The sequence below is a fragment of the Saccostrea echinata genome, unplaced genomic scaffold, assembly GCF_033153115.1.
Source record: "Saccostrea echinata isolate AGI-Se365-2 ecotype Australia unplaced genomic scaffold, CSIRO_AGI_Sech_v1 ptg000009l, whole genome shotgun sequence".
Classification (NCBI taxonomy): domain Eukaryota; kingdom Metazoa; phylum Mollusca; class Bivalvia; order Ostreida; family Ostreidae; genus Saccostrea; species Saccostrea echinata.
In genome coordinates, this window is record NW_026889758.1 from 3,493,000 (window position 1) to 3,514,685 (window position 21,686).

The following is a 21,686-nucleotide window of genomic DNA, read 5'->3' on the forward strand; positions in this document are numbered from 1 at the left end:
TAGATATAAATGTCGGATGACCGAGGATTTTGATATAATCTTCAATAAAGATGATCAGAACTTATTCCTCACTTTTGTTTGCTCCAATTCAATGTTGTTTATAAGTTTCACGCTAAAAGTCGCGTGACCTTGACATTGTTGACATTGACGAAAACAACAAAGCGGTAGAAACAACCTTTGTTTTTCCGGCACTTACATTTTGCAGTTCTTTTCTTGCTGTACAGTGCAGTTCAGTTGTCAAAACTTCGCTTTAGTCATATTTCACATAAATCTTTTGTTTTGTGATACAATTATCTTAAAAGAAACACGATTTTGAATCATTATGTAATTTTAAGATCATTGATAATTACTTAGTAGGCTAATAAAAGGCGCAAAAATAGATCAAGATCTCGACTACCCCTATATAAATACAGCCTCTGTTAAAGATCTTGTGAGGATATATACTATAGGAAAAGCAAAGACAAAGACATACTAGATGCGAGAATTATTATTATCAAGATTATCAAGATGCTTGAGTTTCTGATTGTCAATATCTAAGTAGTTTTTGGAGATAAAAAATCTTTCAACAATCTGTCAGAATTGCCATGGGTACCAATTGCACCCTTTTATCAGTAGACATATTTTTATATTCACATGAAGAAGAATTTATTAAAAAAACTTCTACATGAAAAACTTGTTCTGGCTTTTAATTCGACAATTAGAAGTATCCACGATGTATTATCAATTAACAATAGTTTCTTTCATTCATACGTCGTCCCGATTTTTATTATTTCAATGAACTTTTGAGCTTGATTACTGCTTGTTATCTCCATATTTCATGGTAAAACAGAATGGAGACCAAACTTTACACAGTTCAAACACAGTGCTAAAAAATACAAATGGATGACACAGACAAATTAGGTAAGCTGATTGAGTGTTTGAGAGACAAAACATTAAGATTTTATTGCTCAAGACTTTAAAAATTCTAGCGAGATTATATAAATTGCTCTGACAAAAATTTAAAAAATACGAGAACTAGCCGCACATTATCTGAAGAAAACTGCAGGAAATGAAACAATATCCGAAAGAAGCAATTGAAGAATTTAACTCGCTGCTGAAGGATAACTGGGCAGAGACCCCTGAGTTCTTCAAAAACACCATCACGATTGATGATATTCTTAGAGGATGCACAGAGAAACGGACTGCTCTGGACAACCTAGATAAAGATCCACAAACTTTGAACAAGAGAATGCATTACATAAAGAGCTCTATTACCAAAAAAATTAATTATGGCCCCAAAGAAATAAATAAATAGAGTTACATTCAAGAAGATAAAGTCTGATGTAGGCAGTCCATCCAAAGACATCCTAACCCAAATGGCAAGGAGTCCATCACCACCACAGACAATTTAATTAGAATCAAGAATTATTACAGCTTTAGAAAATGAGATTAGGGAAACAACACGACTACTCAAAGATGTTTTGAGAGTTTTACCAATATTTTAGAAGGAAAGATTATCCAGACAAAGGTACCGGTCACCACGAAGAGCATCTACATCAACACCTAGGTATACATTGCCATAAAGATCATTTTATACATCTGGATCTAGATATGCTTTACCACAAAGATCCCCATCAAATAGTCTGGTAAGATCAGAGAGATTGAGAGCGAATGCTATCTTTGTGGTAGAGTAGGACATTTTGCAAGAAATTGCTGGAGTTCAAAATAAAAAAAAAACAAGGCAATTTGAACTTTCAAGAGCTGAGGAAGTAGGTCATTCGTCAGCTAGATCAAACACACCAAGACCTCAATCACAGAGTAGATTCAAAATATATTATATAAAAGAGATATACACAAACAATTGACGATTTATATACATAATTATAAATGTGAAAAGGAAGAAAAAAAATTGCTGTTGCCTTCAACTCTAGATATATCGACGACGTATTGTCAATTAACAATGGTTATTTCCATTCATATGTCGATACGATATATCCCGGTGAGATTGAGATAAAAGATTCCACAGAGTCTGACACATCTGTTTCATATTTGGATATTTTACTTGAAAAAGACGTTAATGGTAATCTAACAACAAAGCTTTATGATAAACGTGATGACTTTAACTTTTAAATCGTCAACTTCCCTTACTTATGCAGCAACATACCTTCATCACCTGCATACGGGGTTTATATCTCTCAGTTGATTCGATACGCAAGAGCATGCTCTACGTATGTACAATTTCTAAAACGAGGTAAATTACTGACAAACAAGTTGATGAAACAAGAATATTAACAGTCTCGTTTAAAGTCATCATTTCGTAAGTTCTATGGTCGATACAATGACCTTGTCAGCAAATACAGTTCATCATTGAGTCAAATGCTGACATACTAATCGTTAGGTCATTATTTACACACAGAATTGTCGACGGATTTTTCCGTTATTTCCCGATCATGACAAGGAGCACAAAGCGGGTGTGACCGATCGGCAGGGGATGCTCACTCCTCCATGGTACCTGATCCCACCTCTGATGTTTTGGAGGTCCCTGTTTGCTCTGCTCCTATTTTGTATTGTTTAATGGACTTTTGAGCTTGAATACTGTTCGTTATCTCCATATATTTCATCGTTAACATAATATTTTTTAAACATTTGGTTGTAATTTCACCCATTTATGATACAATCAAATTATATGCATAGCAAGAAGATGCAAACCTATATTTTGTACATCTTCCCCAAAAATTCCAAAAGCCACATCTTTCCTTGTAAGTTGTCTTCGTTTTGTAAGAATATTTCTGAACATGGGGACTGCAAAAGGACGAAAGATTGATAAAACTTTTCTTGGTTTATATACTTCGTTATTACAACAAAGAATTAAAGATTTATAAATTTCTTAAATATTAATTTTTGATGAAACTTTGCTCGTATACATTATTACATTATGTTCTCGATATTTTAAGGACTAGTCTTTATTTTACCTCAATGAAAGAAACATTTTACTTACCGATTTTCTATAAGGCTATCCTCCGAGTACCATGGAAACGATGTCTGTGTAAAAGACCACCGTATAAGGCAACCAAACACAAGAGCAAGTATTATGTTGGACATACTCTCTACACTTTTCAACGGCAATGAAAAAAAACGCACTATGTTAAACAATGAAATTAGACAAAGTCGAATTATTTCATGCATTCACGCAACTTATAAATTGAATAAGAATATGAAATAAAGGTTTTTAAACAGCTGTTGTTGAAGGGGGTGGTGGATGTTTTTTCTAATAAACATAGTTTATACTATATATATATATATATATATATATATATATATATATATATATATATATATATATATATATATATATATATAATGCAAAATGCTGTGTCTCTTACCTTACTCCAGCGCCAAATGACAAAGGGCTGAAGGAATACAGTGGGTGTAAACGTTGTTATGAAAGATATAAAGGATCCTATGACGGCATTTAAACCTGTGATAATGTATTTAAAAAGACGGGCAGTGAATTCCAAACCAAAAGCGCTATCAGAGCACTCAATACATGTGGTGCCCTAGAGATGGGCACCTCTAAAGCCTTGTATTTGAATTTTTTTCTGGCTCTTATGATAGCTTGGGAGGTCCAGTCAAGATTTATCAACTTCAAATCTGGTTATGAATACGTTTACAGTTTTGAGGGTCACTCTACTGTTGAAGATCTCGGAAAGTTCATCGTCAAAGCAAAGGTGAGGTGTTACTGCAGATGTCTTTTCAAATTAAAAAATGTTAATTAAATCAAATCATTTAGCGTTGAATATGCTTTGTATTCGGCCATAGTTGGAAAGAGATTTTCCAGCGGTTTGCAATACTATTAGTTAATTGCATGTTTTCAAAAAATTAATGATAAAACATAAGGGGAGACAAAGTAAAAATCCTTGGACAGTTCAATAAAGTCGGAAGGAGGCTGGGGTAATATCGCTTGTAAAAGAAAGCCAGGTTTCCCCAGACGAGGTCTTTTACGAGGAAAAATTGAAATAATTATCTCCCCAAACCCCTCTGAGGCTCCTCAAACAATATTTAATGATTCTTTTCCTCTCTACTTGTTAATGAACAAATTATATCTTATAAATAGGATATTGAAGAAGTATAATGAGTCTTGTTATAATGCTTGTTCTATTTCCGTTTTACTTTTGGCCTGTAATATTGAAATATTACTTCTCACCACCCGAAATCTCGGATCAACTCCTAAAGTAGTAATGGTGTTTAGGCAAAATCTTTTTATAGACTACCGTTTATCAAATTTATCAACCTTCCTCCTATGGAAAAGAAATACCTGTTCAAATCATGGGCACTCGATTTTAAACGGTAAATTAATCTTCTTAACGGCACATTCTTTATGTATATAGTGAAGTCGATATATTTTTTATTAATTAAAATGGAGAGTGCGTATGTTTCAATTTATATTTTTCAAGAGAATCGTTAAATAATTCCTTACCGTACAAGAAACAAACTATTATATCGTTTAATGCAATACTTATACCTTGAAGGTATATACATCGTTTTCTACTAATTACAGACGATTTGATTGATTGATTGATTGTTATTGTTTAACGCCGAGTCGGCAATATTTCAGCGGATAATTAAATTTATGTAATCGGTTTTTAAAAGGTTTTGGTGTCTCTGGTAGCCCCTGTGAGCCTACTCTTTTTCAAAATCTGGAGAAACGATCTTTACGTGCCAACGGGGTTGTAATCCTTGACGGGGCAGCATTTAATGTCCCATCCGACAGACATAAAATTTAATAATATGTAAACTGTTACAGACAATTTGAATCAGACAATTTACATCTTCATATCATGGTACGGATTACGGAAGTTCAGAGCGACCTGGCCATTGCATTGCTAATGTAAGGTCAAAGGAAATAACAGATTACTTTGTAGTTCTTCGTGAATTTTTCCGTGTTCGTCGTATGAAAAAAACTGGAAGGGTTGCCGAACGACCGCGACAGGGTCGTCAGCGCATAATAAAGTCATGTCAAGACAACGCTGTTCGTGATCGCCACTTTACTGCCTCTGAATCGCTATGAAATAGCTTGCTATCATAATTGCCGCATTCATCCAAAGACTGGAAAGAGCCGATTGCGCGATTTTCGTCCGTGATCTAGTCAACCGTATATACATTTTGTGTTCCTAGCACGCGTGCACATATGCGTCGTATGGCTAATTTTCCAGCTTTATAACTCCCGATCCCGTTTAGACAAAAACATGCTATGAGTACTATAAATTTTATGATTAGGCAAGATACGGACGTAAAAGTTGATTTAACAGGGCTCGCTTTTCAACAGTCTAAATCAAAGTCATTGTTAAAAAATTCTGATTGTACTCACCAGTACCTCCAGGTTAATATTAAAAAGATGCTTGAGCTTCTGATTGTCAATATCTAATGTAGTTTGTTTTTTTTTGGAAATCAAGTCATCCAACAATCTGACGGAATTCTCATGGGTACCAACTGCGTCCCGTTATTAGCAGACCTATTTTTGTATTCAGATGAAGCAGAATTTATTTAAAAACTTCTACCTAATAGAATTATTTAAAAACTTCTAACCGAGTTTTACTGTACTTACGGTTATTGCGAAGTTCTGGGGACCTAAGAATTTACTTCGCTATATCCGTAATTCGTTATATCCGCGTAACAAATTCATTAAAGAATACATAGCGACTTCGCAATATAGATTTTTTTCCTTGAAGTATGACTACCAAATGTATTAAGGGAAGTATGAAATAAAACATACCGTGGAGTTCAACTTTCGGATGAATAGTGTTCTGAATATATATACTTACAAAGTAAATGTCAGTTCAATATTTTAAAAACTAAATTCTTTAAAAATTCGCTATAAAATATGTAAATTATTTTTTACTTTAAACTTCTCTATGCCCTCTTATCCCACCAGTGATGTTTTAATAGGTCCGTGTTTGCTTTGCTCCAAATTTGTACTGTTTCAATGCTCTTTTGAGCTTGATTACTGATCGTTTTCCTCATATTCCATTTCGAAAACCCCTGGGTCATTATAATGACCTTGTTAGCAAATACATTTAGTAATTTCAGAATCTTATCTTTAACATTATTTTTACAAATACGAAATTGAAGGCAATAAAAGGTGCAGATGAAGTCTAGACCAAAATGTATGATCGTTCTGACGAATTAAATATTTGTTCTGACCAAAAAAAAAGTTTTGACTAATCTGTTCTTCGTTCGAACAAACGAGACCTCTATGTGGACGAATATGTTCTTCCTTTAGACGAATTAAATGCAGGGACACTCGAACATAGGAAGAAATTAAAATTTGTTTGTGGGGGTGGGGTGGATTGGATATTTGCTTGAACAATTTACTGAATTACATATTTGTTTGCATAAAATTGTCAGCTCACCTGAGCCGAAGGCACAATTGAGTTTTGAGCATCCCCTGCCGACCGGTCACACCCGCCGTGTGTTCCTTGTCATGATCGGGAAATAACGGAAAAATCCGTCGACAATTCAGTGTGTAAATAATGGCATAACAATTTGTATGAAAAACGTCAGTCAGCATTTGACACAATGATAAATTGTATTTGCTGACAAGGTCATTGAATCATATAAATACAGAAGTATCCTCAGGTAGTGTAGATTCAAATTTGTTCAAATCATGACCCCGGGGTAGGACGAGGCCAAAACTGTGGGTAAAAGTTTTACAAAGGAATATATAGGTGTAATGGTTAAGGGGCATTTGAGTAAAACGCATTGAAGACTTCAAATAGTGGAATGAGCTGACAACCCTTGGAATGGACAAGCGAAAACAAAGGGTATCTAAGGCAAAGCTTTTGGAATGTCGGGCATTTAGAAGCTAGCTGAGGAAGTTTGATTTTGGATCAGCAATAAAGAAGTTAAGGAATTCCATTCCTAATAGCAAGAGATTCTATGATTGATTGATTGATTAAGGTTTTATGCTGAATCGGCACTATTTTAGCCATATATCGGTGATCAGATTCAATGAAATTGAATACATAACTGATATATAGGGGTTGAATACTCAGCATATTTAAAAATATTCCCATTTATTACTGTTAGCATGTAAGGATGGGATGTGTCCTAATTCATGACCTTGAATTTTGGTAAGAGTTATCATATTTATACAGAAGCAACCTTAGGATTTGTAGGTACTAGGTATTGTAGAATCAAGTTTGTTCAAATTATGACCACCAGGGATTGGGGACATGACAAATGACTCTCTCTCTCTCTCTCTCTAATTTATATGAGATATATAAAAATGTTCTTCAATACAATATAATTTATCAAATCAATATGGAAGCATTTCCACATAGTGTAGATTGAAGTCCATTGAGTTGTCAATATATCATAACAGACAGATCATTTTGGTCGAAGGATTTAATGAGTCCAACAGATCATCGGTGTATCCTCAATTTACCTCAGAAAAGCATTTTGACTCTCGCCTGTTGTTTTATAATTTATAGGGATGTCAAATCGGTCAGTTTTTGATAATCGGTTACTCGAACGTTTTTCCGATCGAGTACACGGGTACTCGGTAAAACATGAAAATTTAAGTGTGTTATTTTTTTTTAGCCCGCTTAAGCTGTGTTAAACCCCAAAGCTGCTTTTATCACGTTTATGAATGTATATAAACATCGATTCCAACAGAAATTATTTTTGGTACTAAATTTCTCAAAAACCATTTGGACAATTTCAGCCAAACTTCCCAAAAAGTATCCTTGGGTAAAAGGGATTCAAGTTTCTTCAAATGAAGGATCACACTTTCTTACAAGGGGAGATAATTATGAATAAGTGAAAAAATAATGGCATCTTGACCCCTGGGGTAGGGTTTGGGCCACAATCGGCAATCAAAGCTGGAAGACATAGGAAAAATTCCAAAATCTTAACGCCCCCCAAATTTAACTAATTCGAGATCAATAATATACCGCCTGTCAATCATTAAAAAACAATAGCTACTGATTTGATAGACAGACCAGCTACCTGTGCTACCTGATAATCTGAGTTTGCATGTTTTGGAAACAATTACCTGTTCACGAGTAAAACGCTTCCATGTACCGCATGAATAGTTGCTTTGCGTGTATACACTCTGGTAAAAAAAATTCAAATCGCTATAATATTGTTTTGTAATTATATTTCAAAAAATAATGAGAGTAGATAATGAAACATTGACTTTATGATTAATTTTTTTCAATCCTCATTGTTGTTTGGTACTTGTAATCGATATGATGTCCAAGACAACTCAACTGTAGAAGTTTCCGAAGAAAACCTATAGTGGATATTCGAGGTTTTGTTTTAATTGAAATTTGGACTGTCGATATATTTTTAGCAAAAATTGTTATTAAAGCAAACAGATTATAAAATACAGATCAATCTACACCATTCGGTGGAAGAAATGTCACAATCATTCTTCCAATTTCCTCTAACGTATATATTCGTATATTGAAAAGGGTGAAGACAACGGACAGTGATCGATCTTTTTAAAAAATAATCTACAAACAATACAAATCTGTGAACAGGGCATAAAAACACGTACCCCGGAAATTTCAGTGATGAATACTTTGGACACGATTGTTGGCCAGAAAAATAAATAATATTCTGGCTATGGTACATGTCCACACGATAACTGAAAGCTCTTTATTTCAATATTTACACTTATTGAATGATGATTCCTTTACTGACGATTAAAAAATATTGATATGTTTGCTTTGTAATTTTTACTCGTGATTTTTTTTTATTATTTTACTTTTTTTTCTTAAAAAAAGATAGTTCTTTATAATTTTTTTCCTTCAAAAGATATCGATGAAAACGTTAAGTTAACCAATTTTATATTAAACTAGTAGACTAATTGTTCTCGAACAATTAGAGGTCTTTCCACCTTCTTTAAATTTCATATATTTTTCATATTTTACTCTCTAAAGTTAATTTGTATACAAAAGAATCCATAAATGGCTTGAAAGATAGAAAAAAGGAAAATTTTCAAAATTTGGATATGACCTTGACCTTTGACCTTTACCACATATTGAAGGTCAAAGGTCAACGGTCACATTGCATTTAACCCCATGCTTCTACGACTTTTAGTTTTAAAGTTATAAGGTTTAATAGTAAGCGCAAAGACGTTAAAGGGCGATAACTCATATAAGGGGTCATCGGATACTTTCGCACTGAATAGATTGAAGTTGTATCTAAAGACCCTTAAGACATTAGTGAAGGTTTTGTGCCTCTACAGTTTTCGGTTTCGGAGGAGTAGCGATAACAAGGTTTTCAGTAAAAGGGGCAATAACTTTTAAAGGGGTAAATCTTAGGGGACAAGTATGAAATCTTTGAAACAGTTTTAAGAGGACATATTAATGATGCAAAGATATTTAGTATATGTTGAAAGACAAAAGAGATATGAAAAGAGCTGAATTTCTCACATTTTGAATGACCTTGACCTTTGACCTTTGCATATATTTTAAGGTCAAAGGTCAATGAATCTTATGCAGTTGGTCCTATGTCTCTATGACTTATCGTTTTGAAAATTTTTAATTATTCGTAAATATCAAAAACTTTCAGGGGCAATAACTCATAAAAAGGGTTGACGAATACTTTCGCAATGAAAAGATTGAAGAGTCCCCTCAATTAGTTGAAGACATTGGTGAAGGTTCCATACCTCTACGGTTTACGGTTTCAAAGGAGTAGCGATAACAAACTATTCTTGCAAAAGGGGCAATAACTTCGTAAGAGGTCATAGGTCAAACACGGGGGGTCGTTTTTCGGAATAACTTTTGATATCCAGTATCATGAACTATAAAGTTTTTCGACAAGTCTTGCGGTTTCAAAAGTCCGGGAAGAAAAATAATAATAATAATAACTAGTAGACTAATTGTTCTCGAACAATTAGAGGTCTTTCCACCTTCTTTAAATTTCATATATTTTTCATATTTTACTCTCTAAAGTTAATTTTTATACAATAAGAATCCATAAATGGCTTGAAAGATAGAAAAAATAAAAATTTTAAACGTTTGAAATGACCTTGACCTTTGACCTTGAACAAATATTCAAGGTCATAGGTCAAGGGTCACACTGCACTTGATCTCATGCTTCTACAACTTTTAGTTTTAAAGTTATAAGGTTTGATAGTTATCACAAAGACGTTAAAGGGTGATAACTCATATAAGGGGTCATCGGATACTTTTGCACTGAATAGATTGAAGTTGTGTCTAAAGACCCTGAAGACATTAGTGAAGGTTTTGTGTCTCTGCGGTTTACGGTTTCGGAGGAGTAGCGATAACAAGGTTTTCAGTAAAAGGGGCAGTAACTTTTAAAGGGGTAAATCTTAGGGGACAAGTATGAAATCTTTGAAATAGTTTTAAGAGGACATATTAATGATGCAAAGATATTTAGTATATGTTGAAAGACAAAAGAGATATGAAAAGAGCTTAATTTCTCATATTTTGAATGACCTTGACCTTTGACCTATGCATATTTTTTAAGGTCAAAGGTCAATAAATCTGATGCAGTTGGTCCCATGTCTCTACGACTTATCGTTTTAAAAATTTTAAATTATTTTTTTAAAATAAAAATCTTGGAGGGGCAATAACTCCTTGAAGGGGTCGACGAATACTTTCGCAATGAATAGATTGAAGAGTCCCCTAAATTAGTCGAGGACATTGGTGAAGGTTTCGTATCTCTACAGTTTACGGTTTCAAAGGAGTAGCGATAACAAGCTTTTATTGCGAAAGGGGATGTAACTCCTCAAGAGGTCAAAGTTCATATATGCAGGGTCAACTGCAAATATCTTTTACGGAGTACATTCTCATGTACTATAAATCTTTTCAATAAATCTTGAAACTCAAAATCTTGCGGCGGAAAAATAAGAAGAAGAATAATAAGAAACAGAAGAAAACCAATAGGTCTTTCCACAGAAAGGTGGAAAGACCTAATAATAATAAACATAAGCATTTCAAGAGGTCTTTCCACAGAAAGGTGGAAAGACCTAAATATAAAGATTATTTACAATAGTTCTCTCAAAATTAGACAAAAATGCGTAATGTTGATCCTGATAACCAAAAACAGACTTCCTGTGTACTACAATGTGTATAGGGAATTTTGACATCTTGAGTATTTGGGCTTTTCAGGTTAATAACACCAGTACAACTAAGACAACTCCCTCTCCCCACGTAACCGTACGATAAAAAATTGGGTCTTTAAGATCAGCAAAGCCATGGTTAATCTTATTTATATGGAAGCATCCTCAGGTAGTGTAGATTTAAATCTGTTCAAATCATGACCCTCGGGGGTAAGGTGGGGCCACAATGGGCGATCAAAGTTTTACATACGAATACATAGGTAAAATCTTTAAAAATCTTCTTCTCAAGAACAGAAAAGCCATGATTAGTCACATTAGCATAAAAGCATCCTCAGATTGTAGATTCAAATTTGTTTAAATCCTGACCCGTCTGGAGTAGAGAACCCCCCACCCCCACCCTCAGATCCGCGCAAGGTTGATGTACTACTTTACATGATATGGGTTTTTGTATCGGTCTCGTGGATTTGGATTACCCCTCTAAAAACTTCAAATTAAGGTATTCAATCCCTAATAGCCTCAGATTCAATGAATTTGAATACTACACCTTGTATTTCCTACAAATATACATCGACTATTGCTTCCAATCTTTTTAATTACAAGAAAACTTTACAGGGCCTGGATATCGAATATCTGAAACATAATCCTCCATCGTGTTCATGTTCTTCTTCGCCCTATAACTATAGTCCTGCTGGACACGTTATTACTGGTGACGTAAATAGAGTTAATAATGAGGATCTTAGATCACTAATTTTAAAAGGTCCTAAATTTAGGGAACCCAGATCCTTCAACTGGCGTAAGAATTTCATAAATATTATGGATTCTGTAGAGGACTACGCCAGGCGATGGGCCAGACATGAAAAAGAAGACCTTGACACTTTGTCAGAATGGATTAAATGTATCAGATGTATGTTAAAATCGCGCATTAAAAGATTGAGAGGCAATATGAAAACCATCTATCCTTCTGTTTTCAATAATCCAGAAGTGAAAAAAGATTATATAGATTACATGATCAGTACGTACTGGTCCCTGCTGACAAAGCAAGTAACAACATTGTCTTTGTTTGTAAGGCTCATTATATTAAATGTATTTTAGAGGAACTTGGATTTAATTCTACAAGTGGTAATCCAACTTATACTCATAGTTCCCTTTCTAAGGAAGAAATTCTTCAAAATCATATGTCAGTTTTGAATATTTTTAATATTCCAAACAACCAAAATGAATTCGAATTACCATATTTGTATTGGATTCCGAAACTTCATAAAAATCCTTACAAACAAAGATACATAGCGGGTTCCAGTAAATGTTCAACCAAGCCTCTATCTTTACTCCTCACTAAGATATTAACAGTGGTGAAGGAGAAACTTCAAGAGTACTGTGCAACAATATATTCGAGAAGTGGTGTAATCAGATGTGGATACTTAAAAATTCCAAGGAACTTTTGGAAAATTTGAAATCACAAGATTTTACCAAAATCAACAGCTTAAAAACTTACGACTTTTCAACTTTATACACAACCATTCCCCACGATAAATTAAAGTCCAGGCTTTTTGATATCATTGACAGCTGCTTTTTCAGTAAAAATGGAACTCGTAAATATACTTACCTTGTCATTGGTCATTTGCAAAATTATTTTGTTAAAAAACATTCTGATTGTACACACAAGTACTCTGAAGTTGACATTAAAAAGATGCTTGAGTTTCTGATTGACAATATCTATGTGGTTTTTGGAGACCAGGTCTTCCAACAATCTATTGGAATTCCTGTGGGTACCAATTGCGCCCCGTTATTAGCAGACCTTTTTTTGTATTCATATGAAGCAGAATTTGTCCAAAATCTCGTACGTGAAAAGAAGAAAACACTTGCTGTGGCGTTCAACTCGACATTTAGATATATCGACGACGTATTGTCAATTAACAATGGCTATTTTCATTCTTATGTCGATACGATATATCCTGGTGAACTTGAGATAAAAGATACCACAGAGTCTGACACATCTGTTTCATATTTGGATATTTTACTTGAAAAAGACGTTAATGGTAATCTAACAACCAAGCTTTATGATAAAAGTGATGACTTTAACTTTTCAATCGTCAACTTCCCTTACTTATGCAGCAATATACCTTCATCACCTGCATACGGGGTATATATCTCTCAGTTAATTCGATACGCAAGAGCATGCTCTACGTATGTACAATTTCTAAAACGAGGTAAATTATTGACAAATAAGTTGATGAAACAAGAATATCAGCTGTCTCGTTTAAAGTCATCATTTCGTAAGTTCTATGGTCGATACAATGACCTTGTCAGCAAATACAATTTATCATTGAGTCAAATGCTGACTGACGTTTTTCATACTAATTGTTAGGCCATTATTTACACACTGAATTGTCGACGGATTTTTCCGTTATTTCCCGATCATGACAAGGAGCACACGGCGGGTGTGACCGGTCGGCAGGGGATGCTCACTCCTCCATGGCACCTGATCCCACCTCTGATGTTTGGAGGTCCGTGTTTGCTCTGCTCCTATTTTGTATTGTATAATGGACTTTTGAGCTTGAATACTGTTCGTTATCTCCATATATTTCATACATAACAGATGTGTACGGGTGGAATACTCAGTTTATTTAGACATAATTCCAATTTATTACTATTAGCATGTGTAAGAATAGAACGTGTCCTAATTTATGGCCTTGACCTTTTTTGAAGAGTTATCTCCCTCTTTTTTAAGTAATAAGCGATAAAAAAAATGTTTTCAATTGTCATTCTATTTATAATGATTTAATGCATCTTTCCTACACAGTATTTATTAATATTCTTATAATTTGAATTTTTATTTTTAAAAAAAATCGCTTGTCTCCATGGATTTCAATGCAATTTCTGTTAATTAATTACTGCTTAGTTAATTACATTTTTGAAACTTTCTCTTGGTTAATCCTTTGCTACTGTAAAATGCTTTGAATTAATATCAGAGTGTTATATACGTGATGGATATTTAAGGATAGAGAATTAAGTCCTATTAGGGCTGGAAAACCTTAAACAAATAACATTGTAAATACATAGTGTTTGGTAAGTTAGCAGTAGTGCTAGTTGTTTTTTTATTTTCCTTTTATTTATTACTTCTTAACTTTTTTCATTGTCCTGAAGAAGGGACAGGGCGTCCCGAAAATTTGACAATTTCTATTGTTCGTGTCGTGAGTCACTTTAGTGCTTTATATAAATTTCCATCCTTGACCTTGAATCTATTTAGTAGATCCGACACTTAGGATATACAGGGTTTGTTGTTTTTTTAGTGATTAATATATATATATATATATATATATATATATATATATATATATATATATATATATATATATATATATATATATATATATATATATATATAGATAGATAGATAGATAGATAGATAGATAGATAGATAGATAGATAGATATATAGATAGATAGATAGATAGATAGATAGATAGATAGATAGATAGATAGATAGATAGATAGATAGATAGAGGATATTCAATGTTTTGTCGATGAATATGGAATTTATCTCACGAGTGGGAGGGGATTTTTTTGATATTTTCACGAGTGCAAAGCACAAGAAAAGACAGAAGCAAAGGGAAAATAAAAAAAAAATGTAATAAACAGAAAATTCAATGTTTTTAGATGAATATGGAATTTATCTCACGAGTGGGACGGGATTTTTTGATATTTTCACGAGTGCAAAGCACGAGTGAAAATATCAAACAATCCTGTCTCACGAGTGAAATAAATTCCACTTTCTCTGAAATTGATGCCGATTTTGTTTAATTTTTTCCCAAGCATGCACAGCAAATGCTCACAATATTCTTTTGATTTTTAATACTATGAATAAGGATCATGGAATTAGTTCCGAGAATTATAGAGTCAACAAATATAGTATACGTAACAGACTATTGGCGGAAGCACAACGTGTAGATCTTACATATTAATCCCCCCCCCCTCTCTCTCTCTCAGATGCCTTTATAGTTGAAGGTAGAAAATTGATGAAAATCAGACGAGTGATTTTTGGTGAGTACACACTGGCATTCACTATCTGGCAGGCAGAAATAAGAGTTTTCAAATTCTTTTCTGAATTAAGTATATGTAACATATAAATGTACATACAGTGCACCAGTCTAGCCTGTGTACATGAATGGATTTGTTCACCATCGATGTTTTGTTAGATATGTCATTCTTCGTAAGAAAATAATCATGTTTTGTATGCGCAATAAATATTCAAATGAAATGTAAGTAAACATCGATCTCTTCCTGTTCGACATTTATTGCATTTCTCTTGTTCAATATATATCACACAACAGCAATTAATCTGCACTAGTTCTGCTTTTTATTAAATTTATCAAATTTACAAGCTGAGTCTGTCACATGCGGTGAATTACGTCTCAGATATTTGTCAAATACAAATGTATTGTTATCGTATATTAAAGTGTTCCACTTCAATCAAATAGATTTATTAGAGATTCCGATGGTTACCGGGTGAGATTTGAAGAATGAATGACGGGTGTTAACCTGTCCAATATCTTGTTCACTCCTGTTTAAAATCATTACGTAGTATTGCAGAAAGAGAAATGAATAAAAAAGTGAATTGATAAATTACTTGATTATTATAACCAAAGAACTTGGTTATTAAATGAATTGTGTTTCAAATCCTCTAAAATTCTAAAATCCGATTGTTATGAAATTCAAAATGTTTGCTATGGAATGATTAATAGACTTAGAAAAAATAAAGAGATTCAATATTTTCCTTGAAGAATGTCTAACTCAATTTTCATTTTGAAAAGATAACGTTTTTGTCATTTGCAATCTATTGTTTGCCAATGCTGCAATGATACGTTTTATGTCCAAAATCGAAATTGGGGGACAATTTATATCGTTCTGTCCTGTCTGAATATCTAGCAGTCCTTTCATCAACGAAATTAGACTTTATATTTACCTAAATTAAAAGAAATATATAATAGCTTCAATATTATTCAGCAAACTTTGAACTCTCATCATTTTTTATGAAAAAAATGATGATAAAGTTAACATATTGTTTGGAAGGAAGTTCAGTCACATACATGTAATAGATAGATATTAATATAATTATAAGCTGCAGCTCTGAACTGAGCTGAAAAAATGAGATGGACAAAGACGGAGCTACAGATCCATCTATTGAAAAAAAAAGTGAAAACTTGTTGCGTACAAATTACTTATGTTTTAAGCTGTCATCTCAGAATATCACTTACCGCGTGTTCCTTACATTCTACATCTAAATGTTTTATTTTCTTTGTTCTTTGAATCTTAATTGGGATAACCAATCGGTGTTCTTTTCTGCCAAACATACAAGTATGTTCTTTTGTTACCCATATACATGTATTTTCCATTAACCGTGTCTCCCTCATATTAATATAATAATGAAATTCCGGCTAAATAATTTCATTTCTAACTTTTAACAAACTTTCAAACTTTCTGAAGTTTGAATGTTTTATTGATTAATTTGACAATAAAATCTGTATGCCAGGTACTAGTTCTTGGATGAAATCAGTGTTCAATTATGTTCAAACGATTGAGCAATCTAAAATCATGTCAAAATGATGAGTTTATGTGTAGTTGAAAAAAGAACCTTCAAAAAAGTTTCTGTCATTTTGCGACCTTGCTTAAGGCTTACAAATATTCAGTCTACACAGCGGGAAACATACGTCAAGGCATGTTTTATCTGCAAGGTTTTCTTTTCCAACGAGATGCACTATACTGTAATAATTTGAATAAAATAAATAAACTCTCTTATATTTAAGTGCATCTTTTGAAATAAAAGTTTTAGATGGAACTGTTTACCTTTCACATATATATATATATATATATATATATATATATATATATATATATATATATATATATATATATATATATATATATATATATATATATATATATAATATTATTCATATTCTCAATGTGCAAGTGCAGCGATGTTGATCGATTAGCCTGTTTTGTCTATACAAGATACGACGTTTTATACGGGGTTTTGTCAAATGAACTTGAACCAAGATGTTTTCAAAATACAAACAATTTGCAGGATTTCGATCTGTTGTTCTGAATTTAAGATAAATGCCTTTTAGAACTTATTTTTAAAGCAAAACTGTATTTTCGTAATTTAAATAACTTAGATCTTTTCTAGATTTGTATAAATAAGTTAGTACCTGGTAAATGATTTATTATAGTTAAATGTGTTACATTATCACAGAGCAATGTGTAATAATTGATACAGATATTCAATCACCCTGCCCATCAGGCCTGTATGTCAATATAATTAAAAATTAATGAAAATTAAATTCACATTTTACGCATAGGGTGTTATATACATCAGGGACTGTCTGTAAACGTTTGCCATTCTTTCTATAAAAGGAAAATAGCAGTTTAACAGAGTGGGGTTACATCCAGTTCTACTAAATTAATGTATTCTAATACTTGAGTATTTGGTACAATTTCGAATTACACGTCTTCTACTTCATACTTCAGAACAAAACCAAAACCAAAACAAAACAAAACAAAACAAAAAAAAAACACACACACACACACAAAAACACACAAACAAAACAAAACAAAAAAAAACAAAACAAAACAAATATTCCCTAATATCGCCCAGTTTTAAATTTAATTGAAAGTATGCCACATCTGAATTGTGCAAGGATAGATCCTTGAAATTTTGAAATTTTCATTTCGAAATAATTTTCAATATTAAAATTTGTTTTAACATCTTTATACAAACGTAATTTGGGTAGTTGTTACGTGTTCACGAGCCATTTACTCTCAAAATTAAAAGCAGTTTGTTTTTATATTAAAACAATATCCATCAGTAAATCTCTCTCTCTCTCTCTCTCAAGTAAATGGTACATTGTTGAATATTCTTGAAATAGCGTAACTTTATATGATGGAAAGGAACAGTTTAAACGATAATAAATCGATGAAATAAAGGGAAAATTTCAAAACAAATTTGGAAGAAAAAGAATTAGGATGTCTTATAAATTTTTGAATATTATTAAAACTATTTGATCGGATAATAGGAACAATAAACAATTATATAAGCAATAAATACAAATGAAGTGAAATATAGAGATAACGAACAGTATTCAAGCTCAAAGTCCATTAAAACAATATAAATCGGGATTAGAGCAAACACGGACCTCCAAAAACATCAGAGGTGGGATCAGGTGCCATGGAGGAGAGAGCATCCCATGCCGACTGGTAAATCCCGCCGTGTGCTCCTTGTCATGATCGGGAAATAACGAAAAAATCCGTCGACAATTCAGAGTGTAAATAATAGCCTAACAATTAAGATAAAAAACGTCATTCAGCATAAGACTTATGATAGATTGTATCTGCTGACAAGGTCATTGTATCGACCATAGGACTTACGGAATGATTACTTTAAACGAGACTATTGATATTCCTGTTTCATCAACTTGTTTAACTGAGAGATATACGAGGGGTGATCAAAAGTTCGCGAACTATCTCTATATTTACAAAACCACAATTCAGATCAGAATGAAATTTGGCACACAAATAGTCATAAACATGTTCTATAATAAAGGATTTGCAAGAAGTTCAATCATTAATTGTATTGATTGTTTTAGTGAAGGAAGGGAGTTAGTTAAAATGATATTTGTTCTGGTGCCCATTGAAAGTATGCTGGGAAAGAGTGATGTCTTTACTTGAGCAATTTGTTATAAAAAATCGTAAAGTTAATTAGAAAAATAATTATATTATTATTTGTTTATTTCAGTATCTATATCTTTATGTAATAATACTATGTGAGAGAGAATACAACGTTATATGGTTTAACACCTCGCAGTGATTAATTAACGATAATTAATTAGGTTGCTTATCAAGATCACACATCGCCACAGTAAACCAGGCTGATCGGACGTGCCTCGTGGTGGTCCGGATTCATTTCATATTTATTAGTTTTCTACATCAAAATTCAAAATGTAAAAGTATATATAAATAGGGTTTAGTAGCGTAGTTGTAGTGCTAGATGTTTTTGTTTTTATTTGTTTTGTTCTTTCAAGACTTTTTAACCTTTACTATGTCCTGAAGAAGGGACAGGGCGTCCCAAAAATTTACAATTTCTTTTGTTCGTGTCGTTGGTCATTTTTAGTACTTTATATATATATAATTCACAGATACAATTAATGACTTAATTTGCATTGTCCAGCTAGATTTATTACATTAACTGAAGTCCTAAAATAATGCATGTTCAGTCATGCGGTTGTCAGTGAGCGTTTCCAGTATAATATTGCAGAAGTACGTAATGATGATAACATATAACAAAACATTATATCGTGACTACATTGTACAGAACGTTCCAGTGTCTTCCCATCCAGATAATTATACACAGAGGAGAAAGAAACAAATCAAATTGCAGTCACATAAAACCTACCTTTATAGATATAAAATTTATCTATAAATGCATGCATATTATACTGATTTGATATTTGATTCTCTAGTTTCTTGCAGTTAAAAACTGAAACCTACTAAAAGAAAAACAATTGATTTTAGAATTTATAATTCAGCCTGAGTTATATTCAAGTTTGGTAGAAGTCAGAGATAACATAATTCCATGTTGAATTCTAGTTAATGGGTCGTATTGATTTATTGAAAGCCTGACAAGTCTACTCTCTTGACAAATAAACTCTTATCACTTGAACTTTGCACTGTATCTAGAAGGAAGTAAATTTGGTTGCCAGAACCCTTAAAGCTATTGGACAGAAACTAAGCTCCAGTCTGTATATAAATCACGTTGTTTAAAAAAAGTTGTTTGATGATTTGTTTTTCAATACTTCAGAGCTTTTAAAAAATATATAAAGCCAAGAGTCAATTATGGTCAAAATGAAAAACAAACCATTTACGTTTTTCAAACATATTATGATTTAAAGAAAGAATTTAATAGCTGCGGTAACCCATTTTATACGGTATAAACTTGGTTGGAGTAGTTTACGCTTTATAAACCGCGAAGCGGTTTATATAAAAAAACGTAAACTGTTCCAACCCATTTTATACCGTATAAATTGGGTTGCTATTAAACTCATTCCTTATTATTTAATTTTCAGTCATTTAGTGTAAGAAAAAAAGATGATTGCCTTTAAAAATGACTTCAAAATGTACAAAATTTAAATGTAATGTCAGGCGGATCGATACGTTTTTGACTCTAGTCATTGTGACGTAGGCAACCCAATTTATACGATATGAAGTAAATAAATACCGCGTTATGACCAGAATTAAATTATAAGGCTTTCAAATTTAAAGTAATTCCTTTTTCTCCCTCCAACATATTTGTGTAAATCAGTTAGAAGAGCACGTGAAAGAATATATGGCAATTTTACTATATAAAAAATCAACAGAAAGAAATTAATTGCAATTATTGAAAATCGTTTGAGTTTAAAAAAAACTCATCTTCATCAATTTTTAAAAAGAAGGTTTTATATGAAATTAGTCACATTATCCCCAAGTACTCTGTAACTATTAATAAAAGTTGTTTGGGACTACACCTACATCAGGCCCGTAGCAACATATTTCATTTACGATTTACAATACTTATAAACCAAACAGGTGATTTTTGTCCATTTTTTTTTTTTAAATATATTCTATCTGGAGTCTTGTATAACTCTTATATAATACCTGCAGTCACTTTTTGAAGGTTTCAACCCAAAACCGCATTCTTACACGTGTATGTGATCTGTAGACAACATGGCTACCTAACCTGATCAAATACGCGGTTAGAGATGTGTGTAAAACGTCATATTCCTTGTTAAGTCATACACAAGAACGTCTTTTCAATCGTCAACTTCCCTTACTTATGCAGCAATATACCTTCATCACCTGCATACGGGGTTTATATCTTTCAGTTGATTCGATACGCAAGAGCATGCTCTACTTTTTAAAACGATTTCTAAAACGAGGTAAGTTATTGACAAATAAGTTGATGAAACAAGAATATCAGCAGTCTCGTTTAAAGGCATCATTTCGTAAGTTCTATGGTCGATACAATGACCTTGTCAGCAAATACAATTTATCATTGAGTCAAATGCTGACTGACGTTTTTCATACTAATTGTTAGGCCAATATTTACACACTGAATTGTCGACGGATTTTCCGTTATTTCCCGATCATGACAAGGAGCACACGGCGGGTGTGACTGGTCGGCAGGGGATGCTCACTCCTCCACGGCACCTGATCCCACCTTTGATGTTTTGGAGGTGTATGTTTGCTCTGCACCTATTTTGTAATGTTTAATGGACTTTTGAGCTTGAATACTGTTCGTTATCTCCATATATTTCATAAGCAGCAGTCAGCTGATTGTTGCACCATATTCTATTTTTTTTTTTTTGTTTGTTCTGAGAGAAAGACGATCTGATCATGTCTGAAGAATCTCTTTTGGTAATTGTCAACTCCAAACTTTAAAGCTTAACATGACTCGTAAATAGGCATACGCCATTTTCGATATTACTATCTACGATATCAGCACCGGGGTATACTCTTCGCATTCGTTACACCTGACTGCTTTAATGTCAAGGGTATCGGCGTGGAATGGCGACTCGTGTTCG

The 21,686-nt window shown here is 32.9% G+C and overlaps 2 protein-coding genes across 2 annotated transcripts in view; one reads left to right on the forward strand and one right to left on the reverse strand.

Annotated features, from left to right (window-relative positions):
* LOC133181484 (uncharacterized) overlaps positions 1-3,081 on the reverse strand; it is a 129,950-nt gene extending 126,869 nt beyond the window's left edge. The window contains exons 1-2 of the mRNA XM_061315976.1: positions 2,978-3,081; positions 2,689-2,781 (exon numbers count right to left, since the gene is read on the reverse strand). Coding sequence (XP_061171960.1) covers positions 2,689-2,781; positions 2,978-3,081 — 197 coding nt within the window. The remainder of the gene's footprint in view (positions 1-2,688; positions 2,782-2,977) is intronic.
* Positions 3,082-3,542: 461 nt separating this feature from the next.
* The window catches only part of LOC133181622 (uncharacterized), a 53,444-nt gene continuing 35,300 nt past the window's right edge, over positions 3,543-21,686 (forward strand). Inside the window, exon 1 of the mRNA XM_061316170.1 lies at positions 3,543-3,707. Coding sequence (XP_061172154.1) covers positions 3,543-3,707 — 165 coding nt within the window. The remainder of the gene's footprint in view (positions 3,708-21,686) is intronic.